General features: G+C 52.1%; 1 protein-coding gene across 5 annotated transcripts in view; it reads left to right on the forward strand.

The window, feature by feature from the left end:
- PNKD (PNKD metallo-beta-lactamase domain containing) overlaps positions 1-24154 on the forward strand; it is a 160917-nt gene that overhangs the window by 47990 nt on the left and 88773 nt on the right. For 2 of the 5 annotated variants that reach the window (XM_021076195.2, XM_021076196.2), the window contains 8 exons: positions 10406-10521; positions 10659-10771; positions 11666-11724; positions 12396-12488; positions 13120-13283; positions 14274-14360; positions 15556-15671; positions 15902-17814. In XM_021076195.2, coding sequence (XP_020931854.1) covers positions 10406-10521; positions 10659-10771; positions 11666-11724; positions 12396-12488; positions 13120-13283; positions 14274-14360; positions 15556-15671; positions 15902-16075 — 922 coding nt within the window. In that variant the 3' untranslated portion in view covers positions 16076-17814. Of the gene's footprint in view, positions 1-10405; positions 10522-10658; positions 10772-11665; positions 11725-12395; positions 12489-12568; positions 13284-14273; positions 14929-15555; positions 15672-15901; positions 17815-24154 lie in introns of those variants that run through there. The other 3 variants (XR_014830154.1, XR_014830155.1, XR_014830153.1) reach the window with 3 other exon arrangements.

Consider the following 24154-nt stretch of genomic DNA (forward strand, 5'->3'; position numbering starts at 1 on the left):
CCGGGGGGCATGAGAGGAGAAGCCAAAAACACCCCCCCCCCCCCTGACCAGAGGCCTCCCAGCCTGGGCTTGCTGTCCAGTGGGTAGAGTCTGGGGTCAGGGCCTAGCTGGGACAGCCAGCCCTCAGGCCTCTCTCAGGGCCACCGATGTGGGTGAGACTGCCCGGGGGAGGAGGGGGAGAAGAAGAGCTTCATTGTGTGTTAACTACCTCGTGCCAAGAGGAGGGGGTGGGGGAGGCATGTGTCTCACTGTCCCCAGCTGTCCCATGGGGCCTCCCATGGGGCTGGAGGTTTAGACTCAGACGCCAGAGAAGCCACACACGGGTTCAGTGAGGCGAGGGGTGAAAGGCATGCCTGTGGGGTGGCGGGTGCTCTGTGTCACAGACCCCATAGGGAGGGACTAGCAGGCACCTTCAAGGCTGCCCCAGGCCAGCTGCCCCCACCCCAGCCCCGCCCTGCAGAGCGGTTTTTCTGTCTCCCACCTGGGTCTCAGAGGGCCAATCAGGAAACTTTCTTTTCCTTTTGGTGAGGTGACAGTGGGTAGTTCCGGGCCCCAGAACTGCTGAATCAGAATCCGGGAGAGGGGGTAAGCCGAAGAGGACAAGGTCAAAATCATTGCGTTTCCCCACACCCCCAGGTCCTTCGGAGGCATTCTGGTACATTCTCACCCTGCCTGGGAACCCCGTGGCAGGAAGTTTGAATCCCACATTAGCCCTGAAGGGTCAATGTCATTTTGTAAGTCACATGAACTTTCGGGGCTAAGTGGTTCTTTCAGAGAGAAGGAACTTGTTCTTACAGAGGGAAACTGAGGCTTGGCGAGTGAGTTCCTGCTTTTGGTCTGGGGCAACAAAAGAAAGGAAGCTGTGAAGGCCCCATTACCGGGGCTGGTGACATCCCAGTGACATGGGAGGCTAGAAGACAGAAGGGCCAAGGTTCTTCCCCGGTACACATGCACTTTTGCATTTTCCCATCTTTTATCTTAAATTCTCTTCTTCATCTGACTCGCGATGCTCCCCATGGAACCATCCACTCGGTCATGAGTCCAGGATGGAGAATCTCAGACCCTAGATTGAAAGGGGTCTTCAGGATTCTCCTGTTGAGGGCATCTTCTCCTGACAGCCCCGGGGGTCTCTGGCCCTCTGGGGTCCTCGGCAAAACGCCATGAATGTCAAAGAGAGAATTCACAGCATTCACCAGATTCTCAAAGGGGTCTGTGTCTCAAAGGGACTAAAACTAGTGCTCCAGGAGGTCCCAGAGGCCAGACACTGGGCTGTGTATCTGGGACACTGTAACCACCCTGACACATCAGTTCTCCCAGCAAAGGCCCTCAAAGGAGTTGGGACTGTCCCCAAGTAGTTCAGTCCTCCTCAGCTCATCCCACCCCCTTATTTGGGGCTTAGGGAGGATTTTATCCATTAAGAGTGTGGATTCCAGGGTCAGGCTGCTGGGGGTGATTCTCTGCCTGACCACTCACTGCTCCGAGATCCTGAGCAAATCCCTTCCCACCTCTCTCGCCTTCATTGTCATTGTCATTGTCCCTGCCTATTGCTTAGAGGATCATAGGAGACTACTGAGGGAGGCACTTAGTTCGCAGGTGGGCCCTAGGAAAGCCGTGGGAAAGGTTATTATTATTAAAGACAAGGCCCGTGAGCTCCCGAGTGATGCTCTAACCTGTGTGGGCAGAGCCAGGACTATGGATCTGTCTTCAGCCCCCTGTCTGGTGCTCCCCCAATTTCCTCCATCTGGGGAGCCCTGAGTCCAGATCCCGGGGCGGGGGAAGTTGGGATTTTGTGCCCCAGTGACATAGCCCCAGCCGTGCCCTTGGGTCTAGGTGATCTGCTTAGCAGAGCACCCTGCTCTGCCATGTGTGTGGGTGCAGCCAGGAGAGGAGCAGGACTTGAAAGCAGGCAGGTGAGGTGGGGAGGGGAGAGCAGGGGCAGGGTGGCTGTAATTTGGGCCCCAGATGCTCCCACTGGGTCTGCCAGCCTGGCGTGGGGTCACATGGGTGGGGCAGCAGAGTGGACAGTCTGTGCCCTGTCACTTTCATACCTGCATGCTTGGCCTTTCCTCGTGCCACTTCTGTGCTGGGCTGGTGCTGGGGGCAGAAGAGCCCCAAGGAGCAGGCTGGTGACCGTCTGCCGGCTTCGTGGCGCTGATTAGGGGGCCAGGTAGGGTTGATAAGGCCCAGCCACTGAAGGGCTCAGCCCCTCCTGGAGGCGTGGGGACCGGCTGAGTGCTCCTGATGGAGCAGGGGAAGGCAGCCTTCTGCTGAGATAATCAGGAGCCAGATTTGAATCCTAAGCCCTGGAGGATGCTTAGGATTCCAATAAGAAGAAAGGCCTGGGGGGTATTTTAGTCTGAGACCTGTAGGAGCCAGGCAGGACTGTAGTTCTGAAATTTTAATGAGTTATTTCAGGCATTCAAAAGAAGATAGCTGCTATGACATTCCCCTCACCTCCCAGTTTAGAGAGAAAAGAATGGAGTTCCCATCGTGACTCAGCGTAACAAACCGGACTAGCTTCCATGAGGATATGGGTTCGATCCTGGCCTCACTCAGTGGGTGAAGGATCCGGCGATGCTGTGAGCTGTGGTGTAGGTCACAGACGCGGCTCGGATCCTGAGTTGCCATGGCTGTGGTGTAGGCTGGCAGCTGCAGCTCCAATTTGACCCCTAGCCTGGAAACCTCCATATGAAGAGGGTGCGGCCCTAAAAAATAAAGGAAAGAAAGAAAATATTACAGACCCTGTAAAGCCCAGCGACCGTCTCCCCAGCCCACCTCCTCCCTGCCCCTGAGGAAAGCCGGCTGATATGCATGTTGACCCTGCCTTTAGCTGCCTGGATTCTTTCACTACATACATCTGTCTCCCTAAACAATGCAAATGATGGCTTTGTGTGCTTCGGCTTTTTTTTTCTTTCTTTTTTTCTTTTTTTGGCCACCCCATGGTATATGGAGTTCTCTGGAGCAGGAATGAGATCCGAGCCACAGTTTCAACCTACATCAAAGCTGTGGCAACGCCGAATCCTTAACCCACTGTGCTGGGCCAGGCACCAAACCTGCGTCCTGACACTGCACAGACACCGCCAGGAACTCCTGCTTTGGCATTTTAAATAAATACTACTGTCAGGCTGCTTTCTCTGTGGTACATTATGTGTTTGAACTTGGTGCAGGCTGAGAGCTGGCGTTCTAGATCATTTGCTTTCCTGGCTGTGTGGTTTTCCGTGGTCTGAATATGTCACTGCTTATTTACCCATAGTGCTATTGACAGACATTTAGAGGGGTCTGTTTATTCACCCTTGCGACACGGGGTTTTCACTGGGGGAGGGGCAGAGACTTGCCCGACTGGGGGTTGGACAAGTCCCATCAGCAGGGAGGAGCCACTTGAAGACATTTGAGCAAAAGCAGGACACAAAGGCGGTGCTTTAGGAAATGAAATGTTTGCCCATGGTTTGCCAGTTTGGGTCAGAGGCAGAGAGCTGGATAATAGAAGTTTTCCTAAAGGCCTAGTTAAGAGCTTCAGGGGCCTGTCCCCACGGGTGAGCCCGTGTTGGGGGGAGGGTGTATAGAAAGAGAAATTGAGAGGTATTCTCTTTGGGCTGCGTGTGCCAGGCAATGGATTAAAGGCATGTGAGTTGTGTAACTAGGAGGCTTACAGGGCTTTTCCCAGAAAGAGAGGCAGTAGGAGGAAGAGCTGACAAGCACGATTAGGGACCCGTGATTGTGACATGGCCAACCAGCAGATGGAGGAGGAGCTGGAGCCCAGGGACTTGAGAGAGTCATGAAGTCATTATCAGGAAAGGACCAGGCCTGGGGAGAGTGGCCCGGTGTCACTAGGTCCTCAGGCCCCACCCCCTTGCTCTGCACAGTGATCCAGACCTCAGGCCCACAAGGGTCACCCCCGCCAGCACAGGTCTCGGGTCTGGCAGCCACCCGCCTTTCTCCATCTCCAACACCCCTCTAACCCAGGCCTCTAACTTCCCCCAGTGAGTGACTGGGTTCCCTCTGCCACCCTCCACTCCGCTCCCTTTCTCGGTACCTTCTGCACAGCAGCTGAGCGAGCTCTGAAAAAGGGAAGTCTGAGCATACGCTTCCCCACTTTAAAACACGCCAGCGTTTTTTTTTTTTTTTTCCACCCCCCTGGCCCCCCTGATTGCCTTGCCGACCCCTTTCTTCTCTGGCACTTTCCACCCCCTCTGTCCCAGCCTGGAGACTTTGAGGCCTGCTGGTAACTTCTAGAACTCATGCCTGCCCCGGGGCGTCGGTGCTCTGCCCCTGCCTGTGTAGGTAATCTGCGCTGCTGGCTCCCCCACCTGTCTGCTCCCAGCCTGAGCACCGGCCTCAGAGAGTGGGCCTCCCTGAGCCCTTCTGCAGTGAGACCATCTTCTCTTCCCACGATCGTTAAATTAACTGCTCACTTGTTGATTGTTTTGTTTTCCGGTTTGGTGTCTGTTGGCCGCTCCTCTCACGAGGCTGGCAGGGAGCCATCTGCCTTGTGCCCTGTCCAGCACATGCAGTAAATACTGTCTGGGTAGGAGTTCCTGTTGTGACTCAGCAGTAACGAACCCGGCTAGTAGCCAGGAAGAGGCAGGTTTGATCCCTGGCCTCGCTCAGTGGGTTAAGGATCCAGAGTTGCCATGGGCTGCAGCGTAGTTTGCAGACGTGGCTCAGATCCCTCGTTGCTGTGGCTGTGGTGTAGGCTGGCAGCTGCAGCTCTGATTCAACTCCTAGCCTGGGAACCTCCATATGCTGCAGGTGCAGCCCTAAAAAGCAGAAAAGAAAAATTTATATATTGGCTGGGTAGAGGCAATGAAAGAGCAGAGCCTTGTTTCCTGCAGCTTCTTAGGGCAGAGTCCCTGCCCTCATGCATGTTGACCTGTTGGGAAGTCAGGGAACATTTGCCAGAGCCTCCCACATGTGGACAGCTATGTTCTTGCAGCTGTGAGGGGTGCTCGGCTGGATTTGGGAAGGAAACAGCAGTTGCTAAACACCTTCCACCCATCAGGCTCCAGAGAATTTGTCATTTAAGTCGCTTAATCTTCACACAGCCCTGCAGGGGTAAGTCGTGGCATCACCATTTTATAGATAAGGAGCCTGACCTGAGACCATTGACATGCCCGATGTCTCCGAGCAAGAATGAGCCAAGATTGGAACCCAGGAATTTCTACTGTGGCGCAATGGGATTGGCGGTGTCTTGGAAGCTCTGGGACATTGGTTCGATCCCTGGGTCGGCACAGTGGGTTAAGGATCCAGTGTCACTGCAGCTGAGGATTAGGTGGCAACTACAGCTCAGATCTAATCCCTGGCCGGGGAACGCCATGTACCTCGGGGCAGGCAAAAAAGAAAAAAAGAAAACAAAACTGGAATCCAGAACTTGCTGATACCAGAGCGCTTGCACTTTCCATAAGCCTCCCTAGGAAGAGAAAAAAATCAGGAATAGGACTCTGGGCGTGGAAGCAAGGTGTGTCAGGGCACAGAGGAAAGGGTGATTTTATTTACTTATTTACTGTTTTTATTTTATTTATTTATTTATCTTTTGTCTTTTGGGGGCCACACCCATGTCACATGGAGGTTCCCAGGCCAGGGGTGGAATCAGAGTTGCAGCTGCCAGCCTACGCCACAGCTCATGGCAACATCGGATCCTTAACCCACTGAGTGAGGCCCGGGATCAAACCTGTGCCCTCATGGATACTAATCAGATTCACTTCCGCTGAGCCATGACAGGAACTCCTATTTATCACGTAAAAGTTTTTCTTTTTGAAAGCATTTCAGACTTGCACAGTTTGTACAAAAATTTCCATGCGCCCCTCACCCAGCTCCTCCAAATGTTAATAACATCTTTCATAACCATAGTACACTTATCAACACAAAGAAATTAAGGTCCATGCGAATGATGAACTATGCTCCAGGCTTTACGGAAATTTTGCCGATCATCCTAGATTTCTGGTCTAGAACCCAATCCAGGATATTTAGTTTGTTCCAACGGCATCTCTGTTGTGCCAAATCTTTTTTTTTTTTTTTTTTTTTTTTTTTTGAGGGCCAAACCCGCAGCATATGGAGGTTCCCAGGCCAGGGGTCGAATTAGACCTGTAGCTGCCCGCCTACCCCGCAGCCAGAGCAATGCTGGCGAGCTGCAAGCTGCATCTACAACCTACACCACAGCTCACAGCAATGCCGGATCCTTAACCCGCTGAGTGAGGCCAGGGATTGAACCTGCATCCTCATGGATACGAGTCAGATTTGGATTTGGATTCATTACCGCTTACCACAGAGCCGCAACTGATGGGAACTCCCTGTTGTGCCAAATCTTTGTTATTCCAACAGCCAGATGGGGAGAAAGGAGAGGATCAGCAGTTCCCACCAGTTCTCACCCTCCCTCTGGGGGCGGGGGTTATATCTCTCACTCTTGGTTTCGCCCAATCTCGATCCTTCCCGGATTTTCACTCGCCCTGTCCCCTTACTTCTTGGAAATGTCACTTCCTCAAAGAGGCCTTCGGTGACTACCAGATCTAGAATAGCAGCTCCTGTTCTCCTTTCCTGTCCTTTTGCCCTGTTTATTTTGCCATCTTCACTTGCCAGTAAGTTTACTGTCCTTTCTGTCCCCCTAGAATATAAGAGGGCAGGCACTCTGCCTACGCATTGTGTGCCCAGAGTGGACTAACCTCAAGGCCCCAGTGAACATTGTGGGAGGAGTGAAAGTACGAAGTGGCCGAAATGGATTTAAAAATAAAATAGAAGTTCCCATTGTGGTTCAGTGGTTTACAAACCCGACTAGAATCCATGAGGATGCAGGTTCCATCTCTGGCCTTGTTCAGTGGGTTAAGGATCCGGTGTTGCTCTGAGCTGTGGTGTAGGCAGCTGGGATCCTACATTGCTGTGACTAGGCCGGCGGCAGCAGCTCCAATTCAACCTCTAGCCTGGGAGCTTTCATATGCCACAGGAACAGCTCTAAATAATAATGACGATGACGATGATAAATAAAAACAGGAGTTCCTGTTGTGGCTCAGCTGATTAAGAATCAGACTAGTATCCATTAGGATATGGATTTGATCCCTGGCCTTGCCTAGCTCCGTGGATTAAAGGATCCGGTTTTGCCAGGAGCTGCAGTGTAGGTCACAGATGGGTGTGGCTCGGATCTGGCTTGCTGTGGCTGTGGTTTAGGCGGGCAGCTGCAGCTCAGATTTGACCCCTGGCATGGGAACTTCCGTATGCTTTGGGTGAGGCCCTAAAAAGACAAAATAATAATAATAGTAATAATAATAATAAAAATAAAAGAAAAAGAAGGCCTGTGAAAAACAAGCAAAAAGACATAAAGGATGGCAGAATGGGCCCAGATTCCCAACTGCCACGAGGACGTGGGCATGCAGATCAGGGACCAAAATGGTTCACCTTTGGCTAAAGTGTTTCTGCCAAACTGTCATGGAAACGTGCCTAGTTTGGTTTTTTTGTTTGTTTGTTTTGCTTTTTAGGGCCACACCCACGGTGGCATATGGAGATTCCCAGGCTAGGGGTCAAATCGGAGCTACAGCTGCCGGCCTACACCCCAGGCACAACAATGTAGCATCTGAGCTGCGTGTACAACCTACACCACAGCTCATGGCAATGCCAGATCGTTAACCCACTGAGCGAGGCCAGGGATCAAACCCACAACCTCATGGTTCCTAGTTAGATTCGTTTCCGCTGCGCCATGGTGGGAACTCCGAAACATGCCTAGTTTTGATGAAGTTGTTTGCAGACAAATCAATCTCAAGGGGCCTGAAGAGCATCCGCCCCTCCCCTCCCCCCAACACGGACACAGCAAACCCTCATAGGGATTTGGGGCCCGTCCTCACCTGGACTTTTCTGTCTCAGACTTAATCAGCCAGAATCCCACCCCCTTTTCCAGCTGCCTTGCGGTATAACCCTAGGCACCGACTGACCCAGCTCCTCCCAGCCTCAGTCGCCCTCCTGAGAGGCCAAGGCCTGAGACAGCTCCTGCCGTACTTCTCAGGGCGCAGCATAAAGTGGAATTTGGAATCTTTTGCTCAGAAAGCAAGAAAGAGATGCCATGTAAGGTGCTAAAATATAAAACCCTTCCTCTCTTCTCCAGCCTCTCTCTCGACTTGCCGTGATGTTTTTAATTTCTACTTAATGTCACTCTGAGCAGAGAAAAATGAAAATCTAAATTATTAACATGCAGTGGGTTAAGGATCCGGCATTGCCGTGAGCTGTGTGGTCGCAGATGTGGCTCGGATCCCAAGTTGCTGTGGCTCTGGCGTAGGCTGGTGGCTACAGCTCCGATTAGACCATTAGCCTGGGAACCTCCATATGCCGCAGGAAGCGGCCCTGGAAAAGGCAAAAAGACAAAAAAAAAAAATTAAAAATAAAAAATAAATAAATTATTAGTGAGAATGATGCCACTCATTATATACCATGCAATGTCAGTTTTTTGGCTTTCTTTTTTCCGCTGCCCCCAAAGCATATGGAAGTTCCTGGGCCAGGGACTGTATCTGAGCTGGAGCCGCGACCTTTGCCACAGCTGCAGTGATGCCAGTCCTTAAGCCACTGCGCTGGGCTGGGGCTGGAGATCTAACCGGCACGTCCAAAGAGATAAGCTGAATCATTAACCTACTATGCCCCAGCAGGAACTCTGCAATGCCAGTTTTTAATGCAAACACAGGAACATTTAACTTGGAGTTCCCATTTTGGCTCAGCAAAAATGAATCCGACTAGTATCCTTGAGGACGCAGGTTTGATCCCTGTCCTTGCTCAGTGGGTTAAAGATTCGGTGTTGCCGTGAGCTGTGGCATGGGTTGCAGACTTGGCTCAGATCTGGCGTGGCTGTGGCTGTGGCGTAGCCGGCAGTTGTAGCTCCAATTCAACCCCTAGCTAGGGAACTTCCATATGCCACAAGAACGGCCCTAAAAAGCAAAAAAAAAAAAAAAAAGAACATTTATCTCATATGCAGAATACTTAAACTCCAGAATTCACATTTCCTAGTTTGTACACAGATATGTGCTATGTTCTTACCAGAACAGTGGAAATACGGCACAGAACTAACTCAGCTGTTTTTATTTCTCTTCTTGATACATGCACGTTCTGCCAACTCTCTCTGCCTTCAGTTTACTGATGAGCGAGGAAAGTTGGAAGGAAAAGGACAGATCAGTTGCTTCTTTTTCTTTCTGTAGGAGCTTCATTTGCAGGCTCAAAGGTGGGATCATACAGGGACGTAACATGATAAGAAAGGACGAGGTGGCATTCCTTGGTCATTTGTTTCTTAGAACACCATTGCCTTCTGAAGCAAAGTCCGATTTGAACCCACAGAGTGGCCTCTCGGGCCAGTCTGTGTCTGTCCTCCCCACCCCCATCCTCAGTCATAGATGTATGCTCACTGTGAGCCTTGAATTCCCACATATAACAGTTCCACCAGAATTCCATTCTCATGGCCATTGCAAATGCAGTGTGTCGGGGCAAGGGCAGCAGAGGATGGAGCAGTCACGTGTTGTGTGGACCACTTCCGCTTAGTGCACATCCCATCAGACTTCACTCACAAGACACAAATTCAAAAAGAAAAGTCATTAAGAAGTTCAAAATGGTGACAGCAGAGCATCAGGCCAAGTATGGGGCCCTCTGTGACTGCCAGGTCGCTCCCCTGTGAAGCCAGCCCTGCTTGCTGGCATCCTGTATTTGGAGGACTCTGTCACTTCCAAGTCCCCGCTGTTCCTTGTGTCCACTTCACTGTGTAGCCTCGGATGGCCTGGAATAGTGACAGGTGGAAGGAGAGAAGGAGTGCGTTCTGCCCACCCAGCTTCACCTCTGCTGCTTCCTCCTCTAAACAGCCAAACAGAACTTTCTACTGTTTCCAAACAAACCCTGCTGTCTGCTGCCTCTGAGCCTTGGCCTGTTGTTTTTTTCTGCCCCAGTGGTTCTCAGAGTTAAGGTTCCAGGGCCAGCAGCACGGGCATCGGGCATCGGGCATCGCCTGGAGCTCGTTAGAATTGCAAATTCCCGGGCTTTGCCTCAGACCAGCTGAGTCTCAAACGCTGGGATAGGGCTGTAGAATCTGGGCCCCCACAACTTCTGCCTATGACTATGATGCACCACTGCTCCTTCTGAAATACTGATCCCACCTCACTTCAGCTTCCTAACTCCCACGACTCCCTAAACCGAAGAAACCCCTCCCCCTTGGGTCTCTTCTGTGAATGCCTCAGTTCCCATCTTCCCTGGTGAGCCGTGAACTTGGGGGGGAGTTGTCTGTCTCATCTTCCACCTTGTCCTGAGTGCTGAGCAGGGCAAATAGTGGGCACAGGATAAGTGATGGTGGAATTGCGGTGACTCAGCGGGTCACCCAGGGAGTGGAGACGTGGGGCCTGGGCATCACAGAGGGCCCAGGCTTGGGGGCAGGGCTGAGCGCACACATCCCGCCCCGCAGGTACAGCCTGTACACCCGCACCTGGCTCGGGTACCTCTTCTACCGCCAGCAGCTGCGAAGGGCTCGGAATCGCTACCCCAAAGGCCACTCCAGAACCCAGCCCCGCCTCTTCAATGGTGAGCTCTGGCTGCCCTGTGCCAGCATCGCCCCTGGCTGTGCCCACCCACCCTCCCTGTCTATTCTGCTTCTCATGCTCCTGAGTGCCGGGCTCCATACCCCATCAACCTGCCCACAGCCCATCTCTGCTCCCCAGGAGTGAAGGTGCTTCCCATCCCCGTCCTCTCGGACAACTACAGCTACCTCATCATCGACACCCAGGCCCGACTGGCTGTGGCTGTGGACCCTTCAGACCCTCAGGCCGTCCAGGTGAGGGGAGGATGGGGGCAGGGGGACGTGGAGTCACCTCAGGGCCTGGCAGCTGCTCCTTGCTGGAGAGAGAGGCTGCCCTGCCCTCAGCCAGTGGGAGGAGCCCCCTCCATGTGCATCCCCTACAGAGACCCACAGAGAGGGCAGTTGGCATTCGGGAGGGCTCGGGCGGGGTGTCGGGTTGGGCAGCAATGAGGGAATCAGAGCCAGAGGGAAAGCAGTGCTGACCCAGGGCTGGGGATCCAAAGAGTTTCCTTCTGCCTCTCACTCTCTGGCCCCCTTCCGGAGCCTCACTCTTCCCTCCTTGTCTCTGTCTATCATGTCTGGGTCTCCCCATCACTCCCTCCCATTTATTTTCTTTCTTTCTTTCTTTCTTTTTCTTTTTGCTTGCTTTTTAAAGGCCGCACCTGAGGCATACAGAGGTTCCCAGGCTAGAGTTCAATTCGGAGCTACAGCTACCAGCCCATGCCACAGCCACATCCACACCAGATCCAAGCCACATCTATGATCTACACCACTGCTCCCGGCAGTGCCGGATCCTTAACCCACTGATCGAGGCCAGGGATCGAACCTGCATCCTCGTGGTTCCTAGTCGGATTCGTTTCCGCTGCACCACGACGGGAACTCCTCCCTCCCATTTCTTATCTCCATGTGTGTCTGTCTGTGTGTTGTGAGTCTACCCCCTCCCTGAGTCTCCCTCTCCCAAGTGCCCAACCCGGGCTCGGCTGCCCCTCTTTCCCCAGCCCTCGCCTCCCCACCCACTTCTCCTCCTCTGGCTCCAGCGCCCCACTCTTCCTCATCTCTGCCCGCGCTGCTCTCCTCTCCGATCAGCACCCACGCCCCATCTCCCTCTGCCTCCCGCTCCTCAGTCTCACCACCTCCTCTCTCTCCCAGGCTTCCATTGAGAAGGAGGGCGTTACCTTGGTGGCCATTCTTTGCACCCACAAGCACTGGTAAGGGGCTGAAGTGGGAGATCTGGATGCAGATCCTCTTCCCTGGCCAGCCCTTGCCTGGCGGGGCTTGCCAGAACTGGGCTGGGGCTCAGGAAGTCAGGGTGGGTGGGCACCATCCTCATGACATCACTGGAAGAGGGGGAGGGGCAGGTCTCCCACCCCACCACGTAACAGGCTCCTGAAGCTCCCTGGGAGGGCAGGGCAGGCATTTATCTTCCATTACTGGGCATGTGCACCAGGCATGCGCAAACCTCTGATCTCTTCCATCAAGGAGGTTCTAGTCCAAAAGGAGAGATAGCCCTGCGTGAAAGCATACAGTGATAATAAACAATAACAACTGTGGCCATTGGCACGGGGTGTGCAGACAGGGGCACCAGGTGGGGTAAGATCAGATCCACTTGGAGGAATTAGAGGCTGATGATCCTGGAGCTGAGAGTCCAGACGATCAGTGGGCATCAGTCGATGATGAGGGGAGGGGTGGCAAGTTGTTGAAACACTCTGGGCAGGGGGATGCGTTGAACAAAGGCCTAAAGAGGTCTGGGCAGCTTCGTTCAGTCCCGAAGCCAGGAGTCCCAGGGCTCAAAGGCCTGGAATTGCTTGGGGAAGAAGGAGGCCGGGAAACCCAGTATGGTTGCCCCTCAAACCCTCCGTCCCTCTCTGCCATCCTACAGGGACCACAGTGGAGGGAACCGTGACCTCAGCCGGCGGCACCAGGACTGTCGGGTATACGGGAGCCCTCAGGATGGCATCCCCTACCTCACCCAGTAAGTCCCTGACCCAGGGATGGGTTGCCCACCCCCCACCCCCAACCCCGTGGGTCCTTTCCCTCACCCCCATCCTTCAGTTGTGTGTTGCAGGGGTATCAGCAGTTGGATCTTCGCTGATGCCTTTCCTGGCCTTAAAGAGCAGATCTGAAGACTGCTACTGCCCCTCTCCCAAATGATCCAGCCATAGTCCCCAAAAGGGGAAGGGGAGAAGTTCCCATTGTGGCTCAGAGAACCTGACTAGTATCCATAAGGATGCGGGTTTGATCCCTGGCCTTGCTCAGTGGGTTAAGGATTCAGCACTGCCGAGAGCTGTGGTGTAGATCACAGATGGGGATTGGATCCTGTGTTGCTGTGGCTGTGCCGTAGGCTGGCAGCTGCAGCTCTGATTTAGCTCCTAGCCTGGGAACTTCCACATGACGCAGGTGTGGCCCTAAAAAGGGGAAAACAAAAAACAGAGGAAGGGGAGGGCTTGGATCTGAAGCCCTGGGCACAGGGGGCACCTTCTCTCTCTGGTAGAGGAGCCCCCCTCTTCACAACACCCATCCCCTTGGGCCTGAGTGGGCCAGGGGAGGGAGGATGGACATAGCACAAGGTCTAGTGCCTTCTCCACTATTGCCTTGCTCCTCAGTCCCCTGTGTCATCAAGATGTGGTTAGTGTGGGACGGCTTCAGATCCGGGCTCTGGCCACCCCCGGCCACACTCAAGGCCATCTGGTCTACCTGCTGGATGGGGAGCCCTACAAGGGTCCCTCCTGCCTCTTCTCAGGGGACCTGCTCTTCCTTTCTGGCTGTGGTGAGTCCCCCCAAAAGGGAAGAGGGAGGAGGGGGGACCGGAAGGAGGGAGAGAGACCAGGGCAGGGGCCCAAGGACCCCCACGGTCCCCTGCAATGCGTGAAAACATTGGTTTCAGCACACGTGTTGCCTTGGCAGTTACTCCCACCTTTGCTACCTCAGTATTTTTTTTTAATATCCTCACAACTTCCCGCAGGGGATGGACAGAGTGAGATGATGCCTGTAACTGAGGACAGACCTGCAAGGGTGTTTGTTTCCACTGGGTGGAGCCTGGTTCTCTGATACAGTGACTGGCAAGGCTAGTTACAAAAACCTGAGAACCCCTACATGAGAGGGTGAACCTGTGGGTGGGGGGATCCCAGGTCTCAGGCTACACGGAGTCCCCAAGGCAGCAGCACAGGCAGAGAAAGAAGTGGTCCATGGAAAAGAGCACCCCTACACCGACCAGGCTTGGGGCCATTAGAACTCAGCCTGAAGTTTCTGCACCCACTCTGCATCCGCACATTAATATGTGCAATGGGGAGTTCCCATCATGGCTCAGCGGTTAACGAATCTGACTAGCATCCATGAGGATGCAGGTTCGATCCCTGGCCTTGCTCAGTGGGTTAAGGATCCAGTGTTGCCATGAGCTGCAGTGTAGGTCCCAGACGCAGCTTGGATCCTGTGTTGCTGTGGCTGTGGCTGTGGCTGTGGCATAGGCCTGCAGCTACAGCTCCAATTTGACCCCTAGCCTGGGAACCTCCATATGCCGCAGGTACAGCCCTAAAAAGCAAATAATAATAATATGTGCAATGGAGGCCTTCGAATGGGCTCAACTGGGGGTGAATATTTGGGCCCAGTTCCCAGTGTGGGGGAGATGCCTGGAGAGTGGGCATGACGGGCACGGTTTGAGTTCTTGTGGGTAGCTCCAGCCATACAAGCTGGTCCCTACCCCTCTCCATGTACTTTGTGTGTTATCTTGTACCTTATACATATCCTATGACCCTGCCAGGACGGACCTTTGAGGGCACCGCAGAGACCATGCTGAGTTCGCTGGACACCGTGCTAGGCCTAGGGGATGACACTCTGCTGTGGCCTGGTAAGGTGTCCCTCCCTCTTCTCCCAGCCCCATATTTCCCTAGAGTCTTGGCCAACCCAGCTCCTGGCCCAAAGGTGACACAGCTCCACCTCTAGTGGCTTCGGGGAGCCAACTTTAGCAGTGGGGACAGAACTCCCTTCTCTTTGGACTTCTGGCTCTTCTCACAACAACTGCCCCTGACAGCCAGCCCAAGGCCTCTTGGGAGGCATGTAGGCCTCAGAGAGCATCCCCAGGGAATGGCTGATTTTTCATAGCTAGAGCCTAGAACAGAAAATAGCCTTTGCTTGGAGTTCCCGTCGTGGCTCAGCAGAAACCAATCTGACTAGCATCCATGAGGACGCAGGTTCAATCTCTGGCCTTGCTCAGTGGGTTAAGGATCTGGCGTTGCCGTGAGCTGTGGTGTAGGTTGCAGGCGTGGCTCGGATCTGGTGTTGCTGTGGCTGTGGTGTCAGCCAGCAGCTACAGCTCCAATTGGAACCCTAGCCCGGGAACCTCCATATGCTGTGGGTGCGGCCTTAGAAAGACAAAAAAAAGAAAAGGAAAAAAAAGAAAAGGAAAAAGAAAGAACGTAACCTTTGCTTAATGAGCAAAGAAGAGAAGCTTTTAACTCCACTCTGCATGGATCATTGCCTGCATCCATAGCCACACAGGGCACGTCCATCACCCATGTGCCCATACACCAACTAGCCATCCATACATATATGGACATGGCATCTCCATAGTTTCTAAAACACTTGGACTAACATCTCATTGAATCCTCAGAACATATATTCATTGGACACATGCTTCACTGAGCACCCAACCTGCACCAGGCCTGGTCCAGGCACTGAGAACACATAACATTCTAAAGGCATTAGTATTTTCTCCACTTGCCAAAGGAGAAAATGATGGCTCAGAGAGGTGCCATGACTTGACTGAGGCCACACAGCTGGGCGGAGGCAGACTCAGGGCTCGAATGCAGCTCTTCTGGCTTCAGGTTTGGTGGTTTTCCCCCCCAAGCGCCTCTTCACTTGTGGCTGACTTGTGCCCACATTTGGAGAAGCAGCTCTGCGTGGTTGGGGCTTTCCTGGAAGCACTGCCCCTCCTCCGCCCGGTGGTTGGGTGTCCCCGCAGGCCTGGGGATGGGGAGGACTTTTTCTGGCCCCACCACCAAGCTCTCTTTGTCCTGCGTCTTGGCCCCCATGGCCATCCCTAGGTCACGAGTACGCGGAGGAGAACCTGGGCTTTGCAGGCGTGGTGGAACCTGAGAACCTGGCCCGGGAGAGGAAGATGCAGTGGGTGCAGAGGCAGCGGATGGAGCGCAGGAGCACGGTGCGGGGCGGGGCAGGGGGTCTGGGAGGGGTTCCCTTCTCTGCGGAGCTGGCACCTGCGGGCCCCTCAGGCTCCTCAGGCCCCTCCCCAGAGCTCTGGCATGATTGGCACCCGGGCCTTCCAATGGGAACTCCGGGACCCCGGGATGGGGCTGGGGGTGGGGAGGCTTCTCTTGCTGGGTCTGTTTTCCAGATCCTCCACGCCAACCCGGGGTGCCTCTGTTCCCACAGTGCCCGTCCACCCTGGGGGAGGAGCGATCCTATAACCCGTTCCTGAGGACCCACTGCCTGGTGCTGCAGGAGGCTCTGGGGCCAGGGCCAGGCCCCACGGGCGACGATGGCTACTCCCGGGCCCAGCTCCTGGAGAAGCTCCGCCAGCTGAAGGACCTACACAAGAGCAAGTGACCCCAGCCCAGCCCAGCGCAGCCCACCCCCCACAGCGGGAGGCTGCCCATCCCCCACACCACAGCCTCCCTCTCATCACCACCACCACCACCACCTCCATCGGCCTGTCAGTGGGCACCACTCCCCGACGCTGGTCGGGGTGGGGGGAAGAGGAGGCACAAGGCGGTGAGACCTTGAGACGGAGAGGAAGGGGGCTGAGCGAAGACTCGGAGCCTCCACCGGATGAGGCTGAGTCCTGGAGGGCAGAGCTAACTGGGAGGGTCCCCTCCTCCCTTCCCCTGTTCCTGCCATGGCAGGGAGGACGTGGAAGCCTCACTCTCCCTGTAGCCCCTTCACTCAGGGCAGCCGGAGCCATGAAGAGGTTGAGTCCATCGTCCCTCCCTTCCCCTCCCCTGCCCCAGAGCTGGGAAAAAAACTCACTCGCCTAGAGTGGCCCTGAGATGAGGTGCCCTGAGAAAGCCGCCACTCAGAGGGGCACCTGGGCTCTGGTCTACTGAGACACTGCCCCTCCCCCAGCCTCCCTGCCCTGCCCCCATCCAGCGCCCACGAAGGCATTTTTCCAACAGAGCCATCTCTGAGAGAGAGGAAAGGGCTGGAAGCCTGGCTGTGGACCATCTCTGCCTCAGTGACTCCTCTACAGCCTGGAAGGGGGAGGGTCCTGGTTGCCAAGGAAATCTGAGTTCAGGCTGTAGAGACACCAGGAGGCTGGGATTGCAGCCCCTGTCTTATAGGGCACACACACGCTCCCTGCACAGCTGGCCTAGGCCTGCCCACTGGCCCCGGCTCTGCCCTGGGCCAGTGGGGCCCCTCCTTCCCCAGGGGACAGAGAGCCATTGTCCGCCAGGGTCACTGTGCTTTTCTCATTATGACCCGTATTCTTAGCAACTCCTGCTCTAATCTCAACCCTTTCCTCTTTTAGTTGGAAGACTTTCATCTGGTCCTTTGCAGTTAGCCAAGGACACTCCCATGTCCTTTCTCATTGGGCCCTTGGCCCCATTCTGGCGGGAGTTGGGGGGGGGGGTGTGTGCACCGCAGAGAAAGGAAAAGAGGTCCAGGAGCAGACAGCTCTCAAGTGAGTGGCAGCTTCTAGGACCCCAGGCCTGGGCCCCCCCCTCAGCTCAGCCCTCCCTCAGCTCAGCTCCTCTGGCCTCAGATGTTCCTTGGGCAGGTGTACCGCGGGTCAACCAGGAGCCTTTTCTTTCTGGGTCAGAGCCTTCCCTTGGACCCTGCTCACCTCTAGAGAGTCTCCGAGATGCCCCCCTCCCTCAGTTTCCCCTCATCATCCTGCCTCTGCCTCCCTATCCAGCCACAGCCTCTGGTACCAACTCTAGCAATACCGCCAGAATAGAGTTCCCTGCCCTTTGACACCTGCAGGTTCATGCCTCTGTGCCTTTGCTCATGCTCTTTCTTCGGACTGGAATGCCTTTCTCACTGCTCCTCCTGCCTTGTCTGCCTGGCAAACACCTATTCATCTCTCACAATCCCCCTCAAAGACCGCCTCCTCCAGGAAGACCGCCTCCATGCCCCTCCCCCTCCAGGCTACCTCTGCTCCTTGTAAATGCTTCTCTTGCGGCACTTATCACACTGTATTTTACTTGTTTACACGTTTGTCGCCCCTTCGAGACTGTGAACCCTTCAGGGCATGGACTGTATCTTATGCATCTCTGTATTTCTGCGCCTAGCACGGTGCCTGGCACGCAGTAGGCGCTCAATAAATGTTGAATGAATGAATGATTTGACGGAGGCCTGATCCCTCAGGGGGCTTGTCTTTATTGCTGGCTCCATTTTCTTGTCTGGGTGACAGCCCTTGCTGACTTGGAGGGACTGCACTTTGGGCAGAGCTTTGGGCAGAAACAGCACTATAAATATATCCTCTACCATCCAGGGTTTACGATTTGCTTACCTTGGTGTTTGCCAAAGCTTGAGATGCACAGGTGTGCTGCTGGCCGCAGGGAGATGGTTTACGTGGGCACAGGACCATGGTGAATACACTTCAAGGGCAAGGCCTTGGCACTGGTCTCTCTTTGGCACCTCTCTAGGCAACAAAGAGCCAGACTCAAGGTAGGCAGATTAGTTGGGCAATTATCTTGAGTTAAACATTGATAGCATCATTTCAGTTGCCTTGTGTTACCTTTGCGGGGTCAATGTTTTTGACAAGTGACACCAGTTTGTGTGTTTTGTTTTAATTTTTTTTATTACTCAATGAATTTAGTACATTTATAGCTGTACAATGATCATCACAATCCACTTTTATAGGATTTCCATCCCACAACCCCAGCGCACCCCCCCCCCAGAACTGTCTCCTTTGGAAACCATAAGTTTTTCAAAGTCTGTGAGTCAGTATCTGTTCTGCAAAGAAGTTCATTCTGTCCTTTTTTTCAGATTCCACATGTCAGTGAACGCATTTGATGTTGGTGTCTCAATTGTCTGACTGACTTCACTTAGCATGATAATTTCTGGGTCCATCCGTGTTGCTAAAAATGCCGATATTTCATTCATGACACCAGTTTTTAATTCATGAAAGTAATTGAAGGGAGTTCCCTGGTGGTCTGGTGGTTAGGACTCAGCACTTTCACTGCTACTGCCTGGGATTCAATCCCTGTTGGCCTGACCCGTGTTCAATCTCTGGTCTGGGAACTGAGACTCCACATCAAGCTGCTGAATGCCATAGCCACCAAAACAAAACAAAAAAAGTGATTAGAGGTACAGGCATATCTCATTTTACTGTACTTCACTCTAATGTGCTTCAAAGATGTGGTTGGTTGGTTTGTTTGTTTATCTTTGTAGGGCCACACCCAAGGCATATGGAGGTTCCCAGGCTAAGGGTCGAATCGGAGCTGTATCTGCTGGCCTACACCACAGCCACAGCAACAGGAGATCCAGTCTGCATCTGTGACCTACATCACAGCTCACAGCAATGCTGGGTCCTTAACACACTGAGTGAGACCAGGGATCAAACCTGCATCCTCATGGACACTAGTCATATTTGTTTCCACTGAGGCATGATGGGAACTCTGAAGATGTGGTATTTTTTAGGAATTGAAGGTCTGTGGCAGCCCTACATTGTCAGATGATGGTTAGCCATTTTTAGCAATAACGGGTTTTTGGGGGGAGTTTTTGTTTGTTTTTTTCTTCTTTGGCTGCCCTGCAGCATTTGGAGTTTCCCCACCAGGGATCAGATCCAAGCCACTATTGCAACCTATACTGCAGCTGCAGCAACGCTGGATGTTTTAACCCACTATGCTGGCCAGGGATCAGCACCCATGTCCTGGTGCTGCAGAGACACCATCGATCCCTTTGCACCACAGCAGGAACCCCAGCAATAAAGTATTTTTAATTAAGGTATATACATTTTATCTTTAGCCATAATGCTGTTGCACACTAAATAGACTACAGTGTAGTGTAACCTAACTTTTATACGCACTGTGAAACCAAAAAATAAAATAGAATGATGACTTGCTTTATCGAAGCATTGACTTTATTTCAGTGGTTTGAAACTTGAACCTGCAATATCTCTGATGTATGCCTATATTTACTGAAATAGGAAAATACGAAGTGAAGGTGACACTAGGCTATGGCAGAATTCTTGAAGGTGGCCTTGGAGTGGCTGAAGACTGGGAAGCAATGACTTAGCTCCACAATCCCCGGAGCCAGCAAAAGGCAGAATTTTCCCACCCCTGGCTACAGCTCAGTCTCCCCTTTTGGCACCCCGCACCCTGAGCCAAGAACCTTGGCACTGGCCTCCACTGTCCTGGGTCAAGGCTGCACCTGGGGTGGAGGTGGGGGAAGGAGCCATGGGCCTCACCTTCCTGATAAAGGGTGGTTCTCTGTGCTCTGTGATTGTCCCTGGACTCGGCAAGCCCCAAGGCCTGGTCACTCTGGGTGTGCCCAGCTTTGAGGGGCAATTACCAACAGTTCTCTAGGGTTGGTAAACCATTTCCCAGGGACTAGGCTGATCCTCCCACTGGGGCATCTGTCCTAAATGATGGCACATGCTTCTCCTGGAGCCAGCTCCAACCAGGCCACCTGCTCTTTGTTTGCAGGACAGCAGAAGTGACAAGTGGTCTTAGAGACCTGGGTTCCAGTCCCAACTCTGTCACTCAACATCCAAGGACCTTGGGCAAGTCATTTCCCTGACTTCAATTTCTTCACCTTCAGGGGCAATGACAACCTTGAAGGACACAGAAGCCTTTCAAGTGCAAGTGACAATCAACTGAAAGGGGCTGAAATCAAAAGAGACATTTATCAGCTCATGAAATTGAGAAGTATGGGATTATGTCATGGTGACTTCAGGCATGGCTGGATCCAGGGATTCAAAGGCATCTTCATCATTAGCTCTGCTTTCTTCTTTTATATTGTTATTTTTCTGTCAGTCTTTCTCCTTGCAAGGGAAAGATTGTCTCTAGAAGTTCCAGGTTTACAGACTATTAGTTCATCAAACCTAGTCAAACCTCCAATAGTCCCAGGGATTGAGTTTCATTGGTCCAGCTTTGATCATGTGCCTAACCCTGAACCAATCATAGACGTTAGGGGAATGGCTTCTCTGACTGGCCAGGTTAGGTCACATGACCATACGTGGACAAGCAGTGTCAGACCCAACTTAAATCCAGTGTATTGAGAGTGGAGAAAGGGTCACCAGAGGAATAAGGGGTCTGACACCAGAAATGATTCAAGGTAGCAAAATCATAAACCTCCACCAAATCCATTTATTTGGAGGTTATTAGGAGAGGTAGTTGAGAAAGGCATATGAAGTCACTTTAAAATGTTACATCCGGGGAGTTCCCGTGGTGGCGCAGTGGTTGACAAATCCGACTAGGAACCATGAGGTGGCGGGTTCGATCCCTGGCCTCGCTCAGTGGGTTAAGGATCCGACATTGCTGTGAGCTGTGGTGTAGGTTGCAGACGTGGGTCCGATCCCTCTTGCTGTGGCTCTGGTGAAGGCCGGCGGCTACAGCTCTGATTGGACCCCTAGCCTGGGAACCTCCATGTGCCACAGGAGCAGCCCTAGAAAGAGTAAAAAGACAAAAAAAATAAATATATAAAAAATTAAAATTAAAAAAAAAATGTTACCTCCGGGAATTCCCTTTGTGTTGCAGCAGAAACACATCCAACTAGTAACCATGAGGCTGTGGGTTTGATCCCTAGCATCGCTCAGTGGGTCAAGGATCTGGCATCGCTGTGACCTATGGTGTAGGTTGCAGACACAGCTCGGATCCAGTGTTGCTATTGCTGTGGTGTAGGTCCGCGGCTACAGCTCCAATTAGACCCCTAGCCTGGGAAACTCCATATGCTGTAGGTGCAGCCCCAAAAACCAAAAAAAGAAAAAAAAAAGAAAACATCTGGGAAGCTAACCCTGATAGTCAGTAAACCCTAGGCTTGGGCCAAGGGCAGGACAGGGTGGTAAAAAGTGAGAGGACTTGGAGTTGGACTGATCTGGATTTGAATGCAGACTCTGACTGACCATGGGTAATGCCAGACAGGGGACTCCTTCTGGAGTGGCTGGGAGGCTCAAAGGAGATGCACCATGGTGTTCAGTGAAGGGCAGCCTCTCTTTCCTCTTACTGCTATTAATAAACTTAGGGCTAGTCTGTCAGGGACAACAGGACAAAATGATTAAGAATATGGACTCGGGAGTTCCCGTCGTGGCGCAGTGGTTAACGAATCCGACTAGAAACCATGAGGTTGCGGGTTCGGTCCCTGACCTTGCTCAGTGGGTTAACGATCCGGCGTTGCCGTGAGCTGTGGTGTAGGTTGCAGACGCGGCTCGGATCCTGCGTTGCTGTGGCTCTGGCGCAGGCCAGGGGCTACAGCTCCGATTCGACCCCTAGCCTGGGAACCTCCATATGCCGAGGGAGCGGCCCAAAGATATAGCAAAAAGACAAAAAAAAAAAAAAAAAAAAAAAAAGAATATGGACTCGGAGTTCCTGTTGTGGCACAGTGGAAACGAATCTGACTAGGAACCATGAGGTTGCGGGTTTGATTCCCAGCCTCGCTCAGTGGGTTAAGGATCCGGCATTGCTCTGAGCCCTGGTGTAGGTCACAGATGTGGCTTGGATCCCGTGTTGCTGTGGCTGTGGTGTAGGCCGGCAGCTACAGCGTTGGTGGAACCCCTAGACTGAGAACCTCCATATGCCGTGGATACGACCCTAAAAAGATAAAAAGACAAAAAAAAAAAAAAAAAAGAATATAGACTCCATCCAGTCCTTCTGGGTTGATGTCCATACTTTTCATTTGTTAACTGGGTGACCTCAGGCAAGTTACTGAACATTTCTGTGTCTCCATTTTTTTTTTTTTTTTTTGACCATGCCCACAGCTTGTGGAAGTTCCCTGGGATCGAAGGGCACCACAGCAGTGATCCGAGTCACTGCAGTGGGTCGCTGCTGTGGCACAGGTTCGATCCCAGGAAGTTCTGCTTGCAGTGGACACAGCCACAAAATAAAAAATATATAAGATAACAAACTGGGGAGTTCCTACTGTGGTGCAGTGGCAATTAATCCAACTAGTATCCATGAAGATGCGGGTTTGATCCCCGGCCTCACTCAGTGGGTTAAGGATCTGGCTGTGGCATAGGCTGGCATCTGAGGCTCCAATTTGACCCCTAGTCTGGGAATTTCATATGCCCTGGGTGCAGTCCTAAAAAGGAAAAAAAAAAAAAAGGAACACTTGTTGGCTTTTAAAAGACAATACTCAGTTTCTTTCTTTTTTTTTTAATTTTATTTATTTATTTTGTTGTCTTTTTGCTATTTCTTGGGCCGCTCCCTCGGCATATGGAGGTTCCCAGGCTAGGGGTTGAATCGGAGCTGTAGCCACCGGCCTATGCCAGAGCCACAGCAACACGGGATCCGAGCAGCGTCTGCAACCTACACCACAGCTCACGGCAACACCGGATCGTTAACCCACTGAGCAAGGGCAGGGACCGAACCCACAATCTCATGGTTCCTAGTCGGATTCGTTAACCACTGCGCCACGACAGGAACTCCTTTTTTTTTTTTTTTTTTTTTTAAATTTTATTTATTTATTTATTTTTTTGTCTTTTTGCTCAGTTTCTTAAAACTCAAATTTTAAAGCATAAACATTTTTAAAACTTTTCAGCTCAACTTATTCTAATTATAAATCTAATGAATGTTAATAAATATTAAGGTGGCTTTGATTAATAATTCATCCCCTTCAAAATTAAAACTGCTTTAAGCAGTTTATGCCATATTTATTCATTCCATATATTCTACTTCCTTTTTGTTATTTATTTATTTATTTATTTTTGCTTTTTAGGGCCGCAGTTGCAGCATATGGAGGTTCCCAGGCTAGGAGTCCAATCAGAGTTACAGCTGACAACCTAGCCAGAGCCACAGCAACGCTGGATCCTTAACCCCCTGAGTGAGGCCAGGGATCAAACCCACATCCTCATGGGTACTAGTCAGATTTGTTTCCGCTGCACCACAATGGGAAATCCCCTTTACTTCCTTTTTAAAAGCAATTTTGTTATACTTCAATTATATCTCAGTAACGTTAGAAAAAACATAGTAAAATAAAAATAATTCTCAGGGTTCCTTGATAGCCTAGTGCTTAAAGGATCCAGTGTTGTCACTGCTGTGGCTCTAGTTCGAACCCTGGCCCAGGAACTTCCACATTCTGTGGGTGTGGCCAAAATTAAAAAATTAGAATCTCAGCTTATCTCTCTCTCTCTCTCTCTCTCTTTTTTTTGGTCTTTTTAGGGCTGCACTCGCTGAATATGGAGGTTCCCAGGTTCAGGGTTGAATTGGAGCTGGCCTACACCACAGCAGCGTCAGATCCAAGCCGGACTGCACCCTACGCCAAAACTCATGGCAACACCGGATCCTTAACCCACTGAGTGAGGCCAGGGATCAAACCTGCGTCCTCATGGATGCCAGTCAGATTCACTTCCTCTGAGCCATGACAGGAATTCCTCAGCTTATCTTTTAAGCATCCTGTTATGCCAAATTATTTTAAACATTTCAAGAACTTGAAATGCCAAATACACACAATGTAATACAAAACAATATTAATCCTGTTAGTTTGATTCTCTTAAGCCCTTCTACATATAATTCTAAATCTCCCCAA

Source organism: Sus scrofa, chromosome 15 (assembly GCF_054392235.1).
Source record: "Sus scrofa isolate SSC_HxYL_T2T_F1_AM1 chromosome 15, Sscrofa_HxYL_maternal_Yorkshire_Landrace_v2.0, whole genome shotgun sequence".
NCBI classification, from domain to species: domain Eukaryota; kingdom Metazoa; phylum Chordata; class Mammalia; order Artiodactyla; family Suidae; genus Sus; species Sus scrofa.